General features: G+C 35.5%; 1 protein-coding gene across 3 annotated transcripts in view; it reads left to right on the forward strand.

The window, feature by feature from the left end:
• Positions 1-19,983, forward strand: part of TENT2 (terminal nucleotidyltransferase 2) — a 51,288-nt gene that overhangs the window by 19,169 nt on the left and 12,136 nt on the right. The window contains exons 9-13 of one of the 3 annotated variants that reach the window (XM_062513019.1): positions 2,237-2,313; positions 5,565-5,693; positions 7,866-7,909; positions 13,934-14,070; positions 16,594-16,728. In XM_062513019.1, the coding sequence (XP_062369003.1) occupies positions 2,237-2,313; positions 5,565-5,693; positions 7,866-7,909; positions 13,934-14,070; positions 16,594-16,678 (472 nt within the window). In that variant the 3' untranslated portion in view covers positions 16,679-16,728. Of the gene's footprint in view, positions 1-2,236; positions 2,314-5,564; positions 5,694-7,865; positions 7,910-13,933; positions 14,071-16,593; positions 16,729-19,983 lie in introns of those variants that run through there. The other 2 variants (XM_062513017.1, XM_062513018.1) reach the window with 2 other exon arrangements.

A 19,983-nucleotide genomic window follows, 5' to 3' on the forward strand; every position in this document is an offset into this window, starting at 1 on the left:
CACTTTCAAAAAATAAGTCATGATAATCATATACCTTACAGACTGGATTTAAAGAACTCTTTCTTTTGCAGTAAATCCACATATGATCTTCTAAGAGTAGAAACAGCACATTATATTTGTGCAGAGTAAAAGCCAGTAGTGTTCACATGGTTTTCTGTATGGCTTTTGTGGAACAGAGGAGTGGCAGGGAATGTCATAATTTTGGGTCGGGTTTTTTTTTTTTTATTATAGTTCATTTTTGTTTTGTTCTCTGAGATAACCTGTCACCTCCATCCATATTTTGTCTTTTTATTTAAGCTTTTGTCTCTTTCCAGTCCCTTACTGGCCTCTTAACTTCTGTAGGCTCAGATGTACAAAAAATGGATGCTCATGCATTTTTTCATAGAGGTCTTGAAAAATGGATTGGCTATCCTGTACCCTGGGCACTAAGCCCATGTTTGCCAAAATTGGAAATTCAACTTTACCAGCTTCCTGTGACAGCTAGTTTTTTGATTTCCAGCTGCTGGGAGAACGTGGTTGGATTCAATGGGTGTTGTCTCTGTATCTGGAGATGCACATTCTAATGTGTTACCAATAACTGAAATATATATATTTCATATGTAACTGAAAATGGCCGTTTCCCCTTACTTTGATTCAGTGAATGAAAAAGGATTCAGTTTGTTCTCTTTTATAACCTTTAAACTTGGGCATTTGTAGTACTGTAAAAGTAGGAGAAGATCCACTGCACTTAAAGACTTACCATCCTTTTTTTTTGGTAGTCTTTCCCAGGAAATTATTCTAATGCTGGTTCTGCTTCCCAGACAGATTTTGATCAATTATCAAGGTCTTTGTACTAGAGAAGATACAAAACATTCCTCTTCTGCTACAGTTGATGTGCAGTTGACTCTTTTCCTCTCCTTTAGTGCTTTTTAGTAGAACTTGAGTCCAAGCAGTACAAAACCTTTTTGACTTGCCACCACTGCAGCAGCTATTGAACATGCATAGTAAACATGCAATAGAACTTGCTTCGATTGGCATCTGGTAAATAGTGTTCTTGTCAATATGGATTAATTGGAATTACACATGCAATCTGAATTTTGAATTACACATGCAATCTTGATTTTTTAAATGATATTTGCACATGCAGTTAATAGTCTTATGTGTTCATGCTTATATTTACAACTGTGAAGTGGTAGCTGAAGCTCGTTTATTTCCTGTACTGTTATGTACTATAGTCTTAAAACATACAAAAGGTTATGCATGATAGTAACTTAAATTTAAAATTATGCAGTAGTTTTGATGCAAGAAGTGTTTTGATGTAAAAAGTGTATAAAAGATGTAAAAAATGTAAAATGTTCACAATACATAAAAAATTTCTTGTAGGCCTCAAATTATTGTCTTTTTTCAAATGTAATGAATTTCAGATCCCCTTTCATGTTCCCCTTATATAGTCAAGAAAATCCAAAGAAGTATTGGGTGAACAAATACTATGTGTATGAAACTTGTGCATGTAAAATGGAAATAGCTCTATATTACAGATAGCTACTTCTTTGTCTAGTAATAGATTCTTCTTGTTGCAAGTTAATGTTTTTAAGGCTTATTGACCATGAATGCAATATAATTTCTTGAGTTCTTTGAGTAAATAGGCTCTATATGCAGTAAGAAATTCAAACTTGGGGGCAGGTTGTGTTGTAAATAAAGCAATTAGTGCTTGTTTATCTTATTTAATCTTAACAGAATGAAAAGTATCTAAACTGTTTTATTACAAAACATGCAGTGTTCACTCAGAATTGATTTTATTCCAAAGTACTGATTCTCTCTGACTGTCATTACAGATTCAGACCTCTTCCAATTGTCTTTCTCAGTTCATTGGCATAATTTCATAAACTAATACCTCAGAGAATCCTTCCTGGTATCAAAAGTTATCTGTAGTAAATCATGTAATGCAAGTGTAGTTGGGAGAAAGATTTGGTAAAAATTTAAAAAGGTATCTGAAGTTGTCTTAAAGTCTAAATTTGTATCTGCATGTATTCTTCATGTAAAACATCAATTACTGTTTTATAACAAAGGAGTTCAAGTCTGTAAGTGGTTCAGGTGCTCTAAACAAAACTATAGGAATGACGGCATTTAAACCTCTGAAGAAAGATTCCAAGGCTTTATATTAAACTTATATTTTTCCATATCTGTCACAAAGTAAGTAGTAAGCATTCAGAAATTGAGTATCATGATGCTTGATTTTTTTTTTCCTCCCTAATAGCAATGTGGATTTCGACTTGAATGTAAACAATGTGATAGGAATAAGAAATACATTCCTTCTGAGAACCTATGCATTCAGTAAGTTTTTATTTTAATATTTTCTTATTTCTTCAAACTTTGCTTTTAGAGTTTGTGTTTTGGTATTGATATACTATGAAAATTTAATAGATTACTATATATGTGATTACCTATTTAGCTACATCAAGTAGCTTTAAGATAAGTTGTTGTTGCTCATTCTGAATATAAGGAGAAATCAGCTAGTTATGTTTTTAATTGAATATTATAATATTCAGATGATAACAAAGATTCTTCATGTTAAGGTCCACGTATCTACTAAAAAGGCTGCTTCAGGTATTCTGCAGATAATAAGATCATTACAGTAATGGTTATCTAATGGTATACTCTCCAGCTTCTTTTATTTCCTTACAACCAGTGACAATATGGATGGCTGATAGCCAGCTATGTCTGTATGCTGTTGAAGAGTCTTTCCTTGGAAAATGCAAAATACTGCTTCATTATTTATACTAATCCCAAATCAAAATTGGTTTGTTTCTGCTCAGGAGTTTGCATTTTAGGGAGAGATTGTGAAAGAACATTGTGAAAGGAAAGTAGTAACAGCAGCACTCCTAGTGGTAAACTAAGGGTTTCTTTCTTAGCATCGCAATGCCATTTTGCAGATAAATACATAAAGGAGTGTTCCTCAGCTTTTTTCTTCTAGGACATTTGAATTTGTTCCTTTACTACCTTCTTCAGTTGTTGCATAAAGGAATATCTTTCTATTTAGGGTAGGCTGTTACCAATAGAAGTTACCTTCACTATTTAATTTTTACTAATACTTCAATCACATTAGTTTGTCTTCCATATTCATGTTACTAGGAGAGTCTACAACTTGTCCTGGATCAGTTGGTTAACTGTGATTTCTTCATACATTCATGAGGGAGTATGAGTGGAAAAGGATTTGCTTCCAAGTTTAAAAATGTTAGGAAGTAGTAATTGTCATTTTTGACTGCAGATAAGCAGTCACTTCACAAAGTCTAATGTTGATACATTTATTTGTAGCTTCTGTCACAGATTATCTTTACTCTTCTCAGAAAATCACTGTAGGGCAAACAAATCCAGATGTGAAAAGAGCAGTGGAAGCAGCAGCTCTAGTATCCCACCTTTTTTTCTGTTCTGCTGTGGTGCTCACTTTTATGAGGCCAGTAAAATTAACTTCAAGTTTCCTGGTGAAGGCTAAATAATGTTTCCTTGAGGTCAAGGAGTGGGTTAGTAGTGAGGAGAGACTTGTGATTGAAAATATTAACCTTCTCAATGTTCTGGGCCATGATAAATAGTCAAACTGTATCATACAGCTTGTCTGTCTTGTCTTCCTTGGACAAGAAAACTCTTGTTTTGTGATATAAGGCACACAAAACTAAATGGAAGCTTTTATCAGACTGTCTCTCTCCATACTTTTATTAGTCATATGAGCAAGGGTAGGTAGCCTTATATGTATTCTCCTGCTCACTTAAATGTGTAGTTGAAGGGCTTCAACCTGCATGGGGAAAAAACTTATCAAATTACCTCTAATGTGGAAGATGCATTGGTTTATTTTCCATTGGAATAAACCAGATGCTCAGGCAAACAAGGGACTAACTATCTTAGTGAACATGATAAAAAATCTCAAACTCCAAAAATTTCTGTGGTTGCTTTTCTATGTGTTTTGAAGTCAACTCCTCTGTGTTTGTGCATAAGTGCTCTAGAAAACATTGAGAATGATGAAGCCAGGTGACACAAAATGTCCACAATAAATGCAGGTAGATTAGGCAGGGCTAGAAGGCAAAGTCTGTGGTGTTATGTTACCAGCAGTTTGTTGAGGGGAGCATGTCTGTGATTAATCAGCATTTTTTGCTAGCCATTTTTCAGTTAGTGAAAGCTGGACTTACAGCTTTGTGCAAATAACATTACTGAGCATTTTCTTGAGGGGTAGCTTGTATCGAAGTTTCAGACAAAGTCTACAGGCCATATTGCACACTAACTTTGTTACATACTGAGTAAAGGGACCAGCAGGCAGAATTTAATATCTTAAAATTAGGTCAACTAAAATAAAGTCTTTTCTACTGTGACACAAAATAGCTATGCTTGGAACTGGAAACTATTTGCATTTTTCTCATTAAAAAATTCTATTCCAATTAATGCATATTTTTTGTGGTGTCTGTACAGTACAGTGTACACTGATATCTCACAATTAACGTACTAAGTTTTATTTTTCATGTCAACCACTGGTGAACAATGTCAAGAATAAGGCGACCAGTGATAAGGTGTTTGGTTGTTTCCAAAAGGTCTTCCAGATCTAGCAGGACATTCATTCTGAGAAGTGTACCACTTACGTGGACATGTATGCTGAATGACTCTAAATTTGTTGTAAGAAAATCATGCTTCACAGTTTTACAGAATAGCAGAGAGCACCCCAGCTTTGCAGTTGCAGGATGTCTTTTCTCCTTGTGTCCTGATAAGCAGAATACAAAACTTTGCAAAATGATGTCAGGTTAGAAAAGATACTCCAGAATGTTTAAGCTTTTAAGGCCATTGTAAGGCACTTGACTGAATTGATGATGTGCTTCTGCATTCCTGGAAATAACTGAGTATGCTGGAGAGTCCCAGGAGTTTATGGTGAGTGATGTATACCTGCAATAGATTAATACTTTACTTAGAAGGTTATCTATAGTCACCAGAAATTCAGAAGACCATACCTGGAATATGTCTGTATTTATGTCTTTCCTCATGAAATGCTTATGTATTGATTTAGAGATAATGTAGATGCTGTATCTAACATGTCATCTACATAAAAAGCTATAGAGAACAAGGCAAATTTAAAATTTATGTTTGCATGCAGGGGTTACTGCTCTCATGTATCCTGATGTAAACTTAAGAATCAGCTGTGTCTTCCAGCCATGAGAATTGCTTTCCCTGCCTTCAGAGTTTGTATAGCCTAAATAAAAAAATAACCTAGGGTCTGTCTTGGCAGCAAGTTATTTCAGAGAAAATTTGTACAATGAACTGGAGAGACCTTAGAAGTAGAAAATTACGCTTTGCAAATTTCCTGGTATACCTCTTGTAATGTGTCTGTGGATCTTACTACTCAAAAGACTGTTCTCAAATGCAAATATTTTGTTTTGATTTTTATGGGATGGATAGTAATTGTAGAATAACTAAGTAAATTCTATTAAATGTCTGCAGAAAGTAACCTTAGAATACCAAACTACCATGTTGATCAAGCAAGAGCAAATGTTGATTAATTGCTGTCTAGTAAAAAGTACTTTTTTGAGATGTGTTTATTTTACTTGCAGTTGAGAATCGAGTTCGTCCATTAGTACTTGTTGTTAAGAAGTGGGCAAGTTTTCATGAGATAAATGATGCCAGTCGTGGTACTTTAAATAGCTATAGTCTCGTGTTGATGGTTGTGCACTATTTACAGAGTAAGTATTTTTCACATGTTGAAACTGTCCCTCTTAAGTTCATATTTGTATAGTTTTCCTCTTTAATGAAATAAAACAAGCAGTAATAATCTTCTACACAGAAATATTTAAAAGTTAAAGCAAGTTTACTCAATTTCCTTAGTGTTGCATTTGTCTTTTAACAAGTGGATGTGTTCTTTGGAGGCAGAGTTGCCAGCTGTAAAAAAAAAAATGTGCCTGCAGGACACTGCTTAGCTATAAAACAAACTCATATACTAGTTCACAAAAATGCATAAGGATATTTACTGTAGTCATATCTGGCAGCTGTAGACACCTCTGCCACAGCTGTCTAGGAAAGGGGAAAAAAGCATTTAAATATTCCTTTTCATGAAAAACTGTGATCAGTCAGCTGTCTTGGGAATACCAGCAGTCCACAAACCAAAGAGGAGCCTTCTACCTGTGTTTCCTCAGCCTTTTCAGTGGGGGAAAAGATAAGTCATGAAAAGAAAGCACCTGAGGTGTGGCCCTGTACACTGCACATGCATCTAAGCACCAGATTTTCAGGTTCTGATGTTTTATTCATGCAGATATTAAGCTTTTTTTCCCCTGCTATATTCATGTGATGTTCCTGAAAATGGTCTGTGTCCTAGAACTTCTAATAGTGTTTGTGTTGATGATACTGTGGAGGGAAAAAAATAACACCTTTCTTTTGCACTAGTGTCCCTGCCTTCACTAGGCAAATTTTTTTCCCTATACTATTTAAATGATTTCCATATTATTATACTAATGTGGATGTCTTTGGACCAAATTTCGTGTGGCTTGAGCTTGTTTATTAGATACATCAGTATCTTGTACATGAACTTTCTTCCAGATAGTATGTCTAACTAGCTTGAATAGTAAGAAATGGAAACTCATGGGGCAAGTGCTAGTGGTAAGTGGTAATTTTTCCCTTCCCATCCATCATCTTAGTAAAGCTTGCTAAAGCATACACACTTAGATACAATACCTTGATTGTTTATATTGCTCACATTTTCTTGCCTTTTAATTTAGTATGATAGAGAACTGGAAAATATCCAAGATGTTGCAGAAACATGAACAACCACAAACAAAATAAAAATGTTATTGAAGGAGCTGTGACAATCTTCTTAGCAGTCCTGATAGTATATTCTACTTTTTGAAGATACCCCAAGCACATTCTGAAAATTCTTCCGTTTTTATTCTTAGTCCCTATGGAGAAAGAATTCTGTAACGTCTCTTCACCTGTAAGACCTTGTTGAAGGGTGAACTGAGTCCCAAGTCCAAGACCTATGTACTGAATTTATTTATTATTTTCCCTAGTGAATGATGTAGACCAATTTCTTAAACCATGCTGAAGACATGATGCTAAAGCTTTAGTCTGAGGAGTGCTGTGACAGTTCTATAGCTACTTGAGTAGGAATGTGAATACTTCGGGATTTTGGTCCATCTATAGGACCACCTAATCTGGGTGATTTTTTTTTTTTTTTTTTTTTTTTTTTTTTTTTGTCTCTAATTTATATAGTTCAGTAGATGCACTCCCAATCTCTGGTTTTCATAAAAGTGACCAATATTTAGATAATTTTGTGTTTGTTAGTATCGTTAATGACTGCATGATCTTTATAACATGTTTGTCATTTAGCAGACCTGCTAACACTATTAGACTGTGTTTATGTATTTTATAGGGATTTTGCTAGTAGTGCCTACTAAATGTGTTGAGCATTTTTTTATGTAATACTTGGCAGTTGAAAAATGTGTTCTCTTGCAGTAACTGTAGACTTGTTCATAGAATTGTAGTAGATGTATGGAAGAAAAGGTGAGTGAAGGCCTAATTTTTCATTTAGGGAATTTAGTTGATTTTCCCATAGCCATGAATTAATATGAATTTCAGAAACAAAGGTGTACCCAGTTGCTAGAATTTTTCAGTGCCTATTACATATAGTAGTATCTTGGTAAGACCTTTCATTAGCTGATAAAAGTTCCTATAATACTGTATAGTACAAAATACAGTCATAGAAATATTTGCCAAATAACTTATTTTACAAAACACATGAAAGTAAAGTTCTTGATAAATGTTTTTAAGATGGAATTTCAATGCAACTCTTTGTTGTAGTTGTTATGATATTGCTTCCTGTGAATTACATGAATCACAGCAACTTTAAATTTTTTTTTTTATAGCCTTACCTGAACCCATCCTTCCATCCCTCCAAAAAAATTACCCAGTAAGTGTTTCTTATGGATTTACTACATTATGTATGTGTGTGACCCTGCTTATCTAAATATATGAATTCTTAACTATCTCTGAAGGATTAAATTGAATTAACAATCTGTAGGTCAGATCATTGATATACTATACCTAAGTGTGAAAGAAATTACTTGCTGCTTTTAAAAATTTCTTTAATGAAAATTCTGTTATGTATGGGAAGATTTGACATACAGAAGAAAGTGCTAATGAAAACCACTGACCTAATTCTCTTTATGCTGGTCTGGAAATATTCCTCTGTCAGCTGTAAATTTCTGTTTCCTATTTCTTAATATGTTAAGTAGTGCTTTTTCATCCAGCTCTGGTGCTTCAGAATTCCATACTGTCCCACAGCTGTTGACGTGCTATTTCCATGTGCAGAGAGTGATACTGAGGAAACTTGACACATCACAAAATTTTACTTCAGTCCAACAAGAAAACACCTTTTTGGAACTTGCCTATTGTAATCAGATCATACTCTGCTCATTTCTGGAAAACTCAATTAATCAGTATGCTTTGGTCCCTCCAGAATTTGGAGTATTATTAGTGAGAATTAATCTAAGAAAAATTATCTAGGAGTAAGAACTGCCCTCCTAAATATTTGTGCACAAAAGTGCTATTGCTGAATAGTTCTGTGCTGTAATTTATTTGCAAAAATTCTTTGGTTCCTTCCTCCTTACCTCTCTCATATGGGTCACTTAAAATTTTTTTTTATTTATAGTTAAAGTAGTTTGGTGTTCCTGTCTACATTTGGGGCGGTTTTAATTGGTTTCTGGCAATTGTGCCAAGCTAGTATGAGAGAGCCATTCTGTCTTTTGCCTATATTTCCCATAATGCTGAAATGGGAATATTTAATGGTGCTGAACATCAGGGAGAAAATACAGTGGTGTCAGCCATTTTGAGTAATTAAGATAATTGAGATGTAGAAGAAAGCATTGAACAATAATTCACTGCAGTTTTATTTCTGTGTTGTAAATCTGCTTAGGGATACCTGTACTATATTTTTTATGGTCTTTATCTTTTCCTGTGATTTTTTGATGGTACTCTATACCTTCTGGTTTCTTCATTGGGAGTACTGAAAAACCTTTGAAACTCTTTCATTTCTTGTACATTTGTCTTTATCTGACATATTTTTGAATTGCTAAATTTGGTAATTACATTTCACTTAAAGCTTATGTGCTGTAGTGTTCTGAGTTTTGTGTAGCATGTTATTTAGAGAAAAGTGTTAAGAATTGGCAATTTTTGACTCTTACGTATTTATAATACAGACATTTATATTTGTCATGTTCAAGCTGTATAGAGGCCTTCAGAACACTATGCAAATGTTAATACCTTCGGTTATTAAAGCAAACATACAGTACCTTAGGCTGAAAATCCTAATTAATCTAAAAGCAAAGTTTTATCTTGTGTTGTGTGAAAATGGTAAAATGAGGTGAGCACTGCTTTAAGAATTGCATTTTTGCCCTGTTCTGATATAGATTATATTTGGTTTTGTTGTTCTTTGTTTGTTAGTTATATTTGGAGAATGTGCAAAATATTCTAGAATTGCTAACAAAATTAAAACAATATTTTTATATGCTTACTACAAAACCAAATTGCAAGTATGTTTTAGATCTACTGTCTCCACTAGGAATATAATAAAATGTTTAAAAAATATAAAACTTAAAATTTCTGAATACTGATATGTCAAAGGAATTTAGAATGAAAAATGCAGTAGAACAATTTTGGTCTTGTGGCTTGCAGTAATAATTAAAAAGCACAGGCAAATTTCATATCAAAAGAGACCGTATCTTTTTCTTGTGATTGTAGCTGGTCTGAGTTGCGTCTCCGTGCAAAAACTATACAAACATACTGCATCTTCCCTATATACACCTTCCCACAGTTTTTCAAAATAAATCTGAAGCCTGAAAATACTTCTGTGGTCTGGAGGAAGCTGCTTGTCTTAAATAGTTTGTAGCATATAGAAGAGACTTGCTTACATTGAGGAAGAAACAAAAGACAGATTCTGTGTCTCAGTGTATCCCTACTGCAAATGTAAGGGGTAAGAAGTCCTGGAAGCCACCAAATCTGCACACTTTTGCATTCTGTTAGAGTTTCCAGCTGGCACCAAGCTGATGTATGTGTTTTGCAGCCACTAGTTTAGAGGGAGTATCTGACCACTTCAGGTGTGGGCTTATATTCTGGGGCTTCTCTTATCCCCTAGTTGGAAAAGGTAGATGACAATAGCCCACCAAATGTGTTCATTTGTTTTGAAGTCTATGTAGCACGTGCTTCCATGTCAGGACTTCACAGATAAGCTCTAGAGAACCTGTGGTGGCTTAAAACATTATTGCTGGTTAACATTGCTGTCACTGGCACACAGAAGGAACCTTGTGCCTGACTCTCCACTGTTCAGGAAGTTTGGTGTCTTAGCTGAAGTCGAGATGAAACTGGGTTTCCATGAGTGCTCTGGATGATGAATTTCAAGGACTCTAGCATGAGCACGTCTTTGTTTATGCTGTCTCCGCTTCATGTCATGTCTTGCAAAGGGTAGGGCAGAAGGTGGGAGGACCCTTAACATGGGAATCAGCCCTTGGAAAGACACAGTTTACTTCACACTGAGTTTCACTTTTAAAAAATATAAACATGAATTAAATATTCATCTGTTGGACTGGGGAAAAGGATATTTTATGTATGTGAATATACAACAATGTCAAGACATTATGCTCATGTTACTACTAAATTTTTTGAACAAAGACTCTTGTACATTCAGAGTTATACTTGAGTATCTTGATGTATAGTGAGTTTAAATTTTATTTTGATGTAGACTTGTATTCCTTTCCAGCATATAAGGTGGAATGAGCATAATTAAAAGCATTAAGTAGCTTGAACATGAAGCATGTTGCCGAATACTGATGTTTCTTGAGAAATCACCCAGTCAAGGTAAAGATTAGAGATCCAGAAAAAAAAAAGAAAGGAAAATACTTTGGGTCCCTTTTCTGGGATATCTTAAAATAATTGAGAGCGAATTTATATTTGTTGCTCAGTCAGGTCCTGAATCTAATTACTGTCTCTTAAGGCAGTTTGAGGCAAAGACACAGTAAGCAAAACAGGGACTAGTTTTAATAGAAGCTGAATCTTTTGCCTTCTAGAGGAAGTTAAGAGAAGAAAATGTACTTTGAAGGGTGCTTTGTAATTTCATTTTTTAGCAACCTCACCTATGTGTAGAATCTGTAAGCTGCACCTTGTTTTGTTCGCCTAGTTATTCCCTGAGTCCCTCTAGCAGGAAGGAAAATACTGTTATCTCTGTTTTACAGCAGGTGAATGGAGATGAGTTGAAGCTAAGGGATTATCATGGGTTGTCTGTGGCAAAGCAGAAAAAAGTGTCTGGGTATCCCATAGCTGGTTTGACCTCTTGTTCACTGGACACTGAGTGACTGCTTTATTAAGGGATAACCTTAAATCACATTGTTGGTAATTGAATTATTGAATATTGGTATATCTTTACAAAAGTCTTCACTAAATCTTGCCAATCTTAAGTAGCAATTAATTTAGTCTTACATGTAGAACTTTCTAATATGGTAATAGTAACTTCTTACATAACAAATTTTCTGTATTTCAGAAAGAGGAAACACTGGGTTTTGCTCTCTGTGGGGTGATCAGCAAGCAACAATACTTAAAAAATAAATCTTCTAACAGGATCATAAACATAGGATTAATACATTGCTTTAGTTACAATTAATGCCATTAATAAGTCTTATTTTTTTCCAGAAAATTAGTATCAGTCTATGCCTTCTATTTTCCAATGCAAAATGTCTTTTTAAGAGCAATTTTCATAGTGACATAATTTCTACTTGGTTTAGCGGTTACTTATATGTGTCTCTTAAACTAGGTGGTGGGGGTTTTAATGGTTATCTGCTATAGACTGTAACCTGCGTTTTTACTAGAGCACATGTCTAGAGTAATATGCATGTATTTTCTTGAAAGCAAAACCCTTTCTGGGTAAGATACATTTTGATTTGTCTGATATTTTATTGCCTGCCAGTAAAAAAAAAAAAAAAAAAAAGCTTGTTTTTATGAAAAATAATGAAATAAAGTCTAACGTTTTAGCTGCTGAGGATATCAACCTCACTGTGATGGCAGAATTTTCTTGCAATTGAGAAGTTCTCAGTCATTCAGATATTCAAAGTGTAAAAAAATTAATCTTGTTCTCCTTTTCTACTGCCTCCAAACGCTTACTAGTCTTAGTAGACATCTGTTGTAATTTTATTGCACTTCTGATTTGTATTTTTGTAGGTCAGTGGCCCATTTTCTTCTTCCTTTCCCCTCCTCCCTTATAAATTTCTTCATCAGCTGGTATACTAATTCTAAATTCAATTGTTCTGACTCTTCCTTAGCTTTCTGTGGGGGTGGGCAAGGAGTGACTTTCACTGTAGTACCTTTCTAATTAACTTTAGGGTTACAGCTGTATTTACTGTATGGAATTGGAACAACTATTCTCTTTCTAGGTCTTTCTATACTGCATATCTGCTTTTTATGTCTGCATTTCCATTGTTTTGGTGTCTTCTGATGAACTATAAGCTGTTAAATTCTGAGCCTTGCGATCTAAAATAATGTTTTATATATAGCATTACATCATAAGAGATCAACCACTGAAATTTTTTATCTCTAGAAGAATGGCTATTTTTACCCCCAAAAGATGTTATGCAAGGTTCCAGGAAGTTTTGCTGGAGCTGGCATAAAGAGGATGGGAGTCTTGAACTTTACAGTCCTACTGGTTTTATCACTTAATGGTACTTTTCTCAGAGGAAGCAGTGCCAGCTGTGGACATGGAAATAATACTATCTTTGTAGTGCTTCTAGTACTATAAAGTTTGAGCCATGCCTGATACTACTCCTAAAAATAAAAGATGAATTGGTGGGGAGGAGTAAGGAGATAATGAGTCAACAGGTGCCTAAGTTTACATAAATACTTTTCTTTATGTGAATGTAATGTTGGTCCTGTGTATCTTGAGTTCATTTTCAGTAAAATACACATTACTGTAAAATGGTGTTAAAACAAGGTATTAGCAAGTTATAAAAATTGTTCCTGTAGCAGGAGGAGATAGTTTACTGCTATATACTCCAGTGTATCAGAAGAACCTAAAGGATGCAGTGGACACTGAAACAGCAGGGCAGTTCTAAAACCATGTGTATTTAGTCTTGTCTATATTCCTTTTTAACCTGGCAATAGTGCCTTCTTTTCAAAGCAAACCTGATTTTTCTTACCCCATCATACTAACCCTCTTCTCCTACAGAAAAACACAGAATGCTGCACTTCAGCTGAAGTATGCATTCAGGTGTTTTGTATGACTTCACAGCTGGTTGGTTTTTCTTTTTTTTTTTTTTTTTGTTTGTTTGTTTGATTTGTTTGTTTTTGGTTTTGTTTGTTTTGGTGGTTTTTTTTGGGGGGGGTGTTTGTTTGTTTTTTTTTTTTTTTTTTGTTCTTGGCTAGAGGAAGTAATACCTGTAGTCTTGATGCTTATTTTGTGGATGGATACAGGTTCATTTTATAGCCAGTGGGTTTCATATGCAGTTTTTAACTCTGTGCTTGGGAGCAATGTTAGGCCTTCCCTCTGGATTATTTCTGTACTTCAGTTCAGCTGTGGAAAATTGACAATAGGTGCATTAACTTCACCTACATATTTCTCAGCTGAGCTGCAGTCAGCTCAGTGCAGGCTACCTTACTCAGCTTTTCCTTTTGAGGTTTTAGATCCAAGTCTAGTTCAAAAGTTCTCCCATGCTAAAATTCTTAGTAAACAGAAGTCAAGAGATGGTCTTGTATCCTCCTCTGCAAGATGATTGTTCAGGGGGAATAACTAGTATTCAGTGGGGTAGAAGAGAAGTAGTCCTTGGCTTGTAAGTTGTCCTTGAACTTACAATAAGCAGATAGGAAGCTTTCTTATTGTGGAAAATACATGCATCTGGGTTAAGACTCTCTCTCTGTGTATATATAGATATGTACAGTCTGATTTTTATTTTGACAGGAATGTTTTGATCCTACTATGCAGTTGCATCTTGTTCATCAAGCTCCATGTACCATTCCTCCTTACGTCTCAAAAAATGGATCGAGCCTTGGAGATTTGCTAATAGGCTTCTTCAAATATTATGCCACAGAATTTGAGTAAGTAATAAGTTCATTTTAGTGGTTTAGAAGATGTGAAATGTTGACCCTTCTATTCAATACAGCCTTTACAAGCCTTGAAAAAAAGAAAAGCAGCAATGCAGGAGTGGTAACTGAGAGAAAGGAAATGAATGGAAAGGCTAAGGGATAACAGGAATGCTGGTAAACTGTCTGATGTCTTCTTCAGGCATTTTTTTTCCTGTAAAATAGCTGCCAAAAGTAAGAGAGCTTTGTCCTTTAAAGATTGCTGGGTTTTGTTACACAGTTACACTATTCTGTAACTGCCTCTTCATGCGTGAGAAAGATCTGTTCTTAGCTGTCATGTAAGGTATCAGTTGTGATATGAATCATTTGGACCTTAGGGGCTGTGCTTGTCTTTTGTCACACTGAGTCAATGGAGGTAACTGGACAGGTGGCTTCTTACTTCGACTAGAATATACGTCTGTAAAGGCCTCACCTAGTGAAGAAGTCTCCCATGTACAGTTGTTTCACTCACATTATTAGTTTGCTAGAATCTGAGTTTAATTTTGGCATCTGGACTTCCTTATGTAAGAGGACAGGCTAAAGTTGTGAAGGTATCTGGGAAGGCCTTAAGTTACAGCTGTTTTGCCAAATTGTTCCTCCTGTATTTCTGAATTTCATAGAAAAAATGCTTGTTAATATAAAATATCGAATGGTTGTATCTCAGTCAGCTGAGAGATCTTCTAAATAGATTCTGATGCAGTTATTTCATGCACACTGCTGTCTTATGTATGTGCATCATCTCAGTTTCTTGGAAGTAGAAAATATACAATTGGATACTCATAATTTTGGAAGTGTTCATAATTTACTTTAATATAAGAAGTGAAAGACCAGAAAAGCATTAAAGCATCTCTGGGGTGCACATCATCTCTGAAATATGTAAGCTAAATCCCTATGGCCTGTAGTAACACATGAACCAACTACATTTTGTGCATGCTTAAGCCTGACTGAGAGATTTTCATGTAAGAGGTTTTCTTTCAATGATCTCTGCAGATATGAGAATGGTCTTTTGTCTTAAATGTTTCTCCTGAATACCTGTCTTTTCAACTGACAAGGTGATGTTTGCTGAAGAGGCAAATGAGAAGACACTGCTGGAGGATAACCTTAGGTTCTTAATTTATTTGGGAAACTACAAGAATTTATTAGTACTTGACTGTACAAATTGTTAATCTTCTCATATATGAAAATAATTATCTTTTCCACTAAGGAATTTTCTGGTTTGCCTGTGCAAAGTAGCAGAGATGATCTTGTCTTATTACAGGAAAAATACCTAGTTTGACTTTTCTGGGTTTGGGTGCTTGTGAACATAGTCAAGATTAGATTTCTGCCTAAGTTGGTGGCTGGTCCAGAATGACCTCATTTTTGTCTGCTGTTAGAAAGGATATGCTAGGACATACGTCAAACACTGATATTACAGACCACAAATTCTGCAATATCAGTGTTTGAGCTGATGGCAATCCCTAAATACTATTTTTGTGATGATTATAAATCAGGAAAAAATTACTACACAAATTTATGCACAGGCACACAGAGGAGCTTCTGGGTAAAACAAAGCTTGAAAAAGTAGGTAGTGAAGATGGGATAGTTGCTGATGTCAAGGGAAGAAAATCTTTCAAAAAGCTGCTGAATAAAAAGAATACCTAGTGTGTTCTATATTCAGTACCTGCTAAGTATTTAAATATTTCACTTGTGATATTCTGTTTAAAAAAAAAAAAAACAAAACGAAAAAAATACCAGCAAAAGCAGCCATTAGAATTCCTGTGTTGAAATTGCTACTGTATAGCTGAGAAGTGATTTGAGGAAATGATGCACTTAATGCAGCAACCTATATTATTTTTAACTCTTTCTGCTATGGAAATAAAATTTAGTCAAGTGTACTATTTATCTGTTTATCCCTGACAATTATAAATCCTGTTTTAAAAAGTGAAAGTGGTTTCTGCTAGCCACAGGATCTGTTATCTTTGCTTTGAAGTTGCTGATGGAAACAACAGTACAAATGAGAATGAGGGTAAGAATTAAATACATAGAATCATAAAGAAGATGCTTGGTTGGAAGGTACCCATCAGGATAATTGAAGTCCAGCTCCTGGCCCTGCACAGGATAATCCCTGAGATTCACACCATGTGCCTGAGAGTATTGTCCAAACACTTCTTGAACTTTCTGTTTGGTGCTGTGACCACTTCACTGGGGAACCTGTTCCAGTGTCCAACCACCCTCTGACTGAGAAATATTTTCCTGATATCAAAACTAAACCTCCCCTGACTTAAGCTGCTACCTTAAGTCCTGTTGTGAGAGTGAAGGAATCAGTTTTTGACCCTCCTCTTCCCCTCTTGAGGAAGTTGCACTCTGCAGTGAGGTCTCTGTCCTCTTCCTTTTTTCTGGGCTGAACAGACCAAGTAACCTCAGCTGCTCCTCATTCAGCTTCCCCTCAAGGCCCTTCATGATCCTTGTGGCCTTGCTTTGGGCACTCTCCAATAACTTTATATCTTTTTTGTACTGCAGCACCCAGAAGTGCTCCAGCATTGGAGGTGAGGCTGCCCCAGTGCAGAGCACAGCAGGACAATCCCCTCCCTTGCCTGGCTGGTGATGCTGTCCCTGGTGCCCCCAGGACAAGGGTGACCTTCTTGGTTGCCAGGGCACTGCTGGCTCATGTTCAGCTTGCAAATATGCACAACATAGGACTCTCTTAGTTCTGCCTTTCATGGAAGAACTAGTGTTAAGAGTGTGTTGAATATTTTCTTTGCTGTAATACGTAGTTTTTTCACTGTTTGTTTTCCCTGTGAAACATTTGCTAGTGTCTTTATGCACCAAAATTTTGAGATTCTATTTCAGACACTGTTACTGTTGAATGAGGCTATATTTATATGATTTGTACTGGGCCACTGAACTTTCCCTATTGGACTGTCACATGTTTGATTAAAAGATTGCTACAGAGAGTGTGACTTCAATTTTCTTAAAAGTAATTTTGCTGAATGAACAGCATGCAATCAAGAAGGATCAGATCGTTTGCGAAGATCATAATTTTGAACAGAATAAATCACTGAAGCCACTTGTCTAGAATGTTTAACTACTGATCTATTTTACATGTAATGGTCTGGAAGTTAAGAGAAGATGGAGATAAATTTTTAAACTTCTCCTTCACTCTAGCAAAGGCCATTGGTATTTCAGTTAATATCTGTGATTTATTTTACTTGATGTGATTTACTTGATACAGGATGGGCTTAAAGAGGGCAGCAAAGGAAGAAATAGGGGCAGTGCATCCTGTGCAGTCATGCTTAAGTCCTTGTGCTGAGTTTATTTTCCCTTCTGATTTTAAACTTTTGTATATTTAGACTATAAGATGTTTTAAAAAATCATTTAATGCTGTGTACTTACACAGTACCTTTTCCACAGTCCTACTCCAGGGTTTTCAGTGTGTCCATGAGTAGTAATTTTAGTACCACTTTGTCAGGGTTCCCAAAAAAATGGGGTTTGGAAATTGCAGCATGCATTGGAATAGCACACCATATATGGTAAAGCTTGTTTTGCATTTATGGCTGTATAATTATCTTGCCATGAGAGTTCAAGTTGGTGTAATGCTTCTTATGATACAGCTGGCTATGGTTATGACTTCATTTTAACTTCAAGCATTTAAAATTGTCTGCTGATTTAAGTAGCGAATGTGATCAAGAAAAAATTGTAGGTGTTCTCCAAAGCAAGTATTTGGAAACGTGTTTACCAGCCTCTCTGAAGGAGGTGTCTGATTACAATTCTGCAACTGTGAGTGAAGGCAGCAGGTTTTCACTTGGCTGTCTCCTTACAAAGTGAGACCCCTGTATTTATTGCTTTGTGATTACTTTCCTTAAATTGCAGGTTAAGTAGCAGTTGTTTTAAGATCATGCACTGATTGTATATGGTGGACATTGTTAAAGCTTGATTACATTTTAATGGCAAGATATAAAATTACAGCGAGAAATTGTTTGCAGCTCTTTTCACTATAGAATTGGTCAAGTAACAAAGGGATCTTTTTCAATGCAATGTTGAATTAAATATGTTTGCAACTTGTACACATCTTACTGTGTTCATACAAGTGGCTTTGATTTGTAAGAATGCTCCGGAAAAGATAAACTTTTTATTCTGTTTGTACTGTAGTGATACATGCTCCTGAAAATACCTAGTTGTCTTCTTTCAAATACTTGCCTTTGCCATGATGATCACATACCTAATGGAGTCAGTGACAGCAGAAATAGCTGATAATTGAAATAGCTGTTTAAATGGTGTTGTTAACTTACGGATTGAAAATATGTGCAGGGAGAATATCTGCTTTATATTGGCAACAATGAAATTATTATATGCAAGCCAAAGTGGCTAAAATAGGCTTACAAATAATTTGCTATTCATAATTAGTTTCTAATTCAGTATGATCTTGGTACCAAGACAGCTCTGTAAGGCTATCAGATAAAGAGTTTTTTTCAAAAAGCCTTTTAAGTATCAAATTTGAATAAAAGGCTTTTTAAACAGCAAGAAATGCCACTTCTTTGTTGTTTTTTGCTTAACCAGTGTATTATAAATGCATTTATTTTGTGCTGAGGGATCAAGTATAGCCCGGGAAAAAATAATTCAAGAGTAGAATTGCTGTTTCAAGTCTAACAGTAGTGCCTGGTTAAACCAAATGCAGATCACACACTTCTTTGCATGCCTTTTTTTCTTTTGTTCTTTTTTTTTCTCCCCACTGGACTGGATCTCTAATTTTTAAATATACTTTCAAGAAAAGCAAACTGTAAACTTCTGCTCACAGCCAGTGGTCTTGAGCTGCAGTTTAAGCTTGTATGAAACTCTAAGCACAGGGGCTATGTCTTTTGTCGTTTGTGTGTGTGTGTTTGGGTTTTTTTGAGCAATTCATCTGAATTAAACCTGTGCTGATAGTTGATTATTAAATAAACACATGACAGGAAAGTATTTGATGCTATTTTCTCTATTTAGCACAAAAGTAGTCTACTATGGGAATTAAGGAAAGATGATTAGGGTAGAATGTTTAGTTTACATTGAATGCTAGAAAGAATCATCGTCATTACTAATTTTCTAAATAATATATCAAGAGAAACCTAAATACACACACACTGAAGTATCCTAGATCTCCAAGTGCGCTGTATCCTGTATTTTTTAAAAATAAACCCTATTTGTAATGTTAAATGAATATGTTCTGTGGAAATACAGTTATTCAAACAACTGAGTTCCACAGGAGGCTTTAATTATGAGTTGTGTTCAAGATAATTTGTAGAATTACAGTCACAGGTTTTTAGCTGTCTTGTCATTGTTGACTTAATGGAATTATGACAGGAGGTCTGTGGTCTAGGGAGGACATAATTCTTTCAAATTTAACTGATGAATTATAGATAGTATTCAAATTTATAGTTGATAGGTACAGATTTACTGTGGTTGATGTACCCAGCCCAGCTCCTCTGTAAGGTGTACATAAGACCAGTACAGCTGGCAGCACGTTGGCCAACTATTTCTACCCATTTAGTCAGGACATATGGTGATGTATTGGTGATGTAGCTGTTTCACTAATGTGGTAGCTCCTTGGTTTACAGAATTATCTAGATGTGACCTTTAAGATCATCTATTGCAGCTGCTAATGCAGCAACACTGTAACCACCCCTATGAGGTATTCCCAGGTACCACATCCAGACATCTCTTGGACATTTCCAGAAATGATGATTCCATCACTTCCCTAGGCAACTTTATCCAATGCCTATTTACTCTTTCAGTGAAAAATCGTTTTCTAATATCAACCTCTCCTAGTGCAATTTAAGGTCATTTCTTCTTTTGCTTGACGCATGTCAGAAGAGATTGAACCTCCACCTGGCTACAACCTTCTTGTAATTGTAGAGAGGAATGAGGTCCTCCTTG

This window comes from Cinclus cinclus, chromosome Z, assembly GCF_963662255.1.
Source record: "Cinclus cinclus chromosome Z, bCinCin1.1, whole genome shotgun sequence".
NCBI classification, from domain to species: Eukaryota; Metazoa; Chordata; class Aves; order Passeriformes; family Cinclidae; genus Cinclus; species Cinclus cinclus.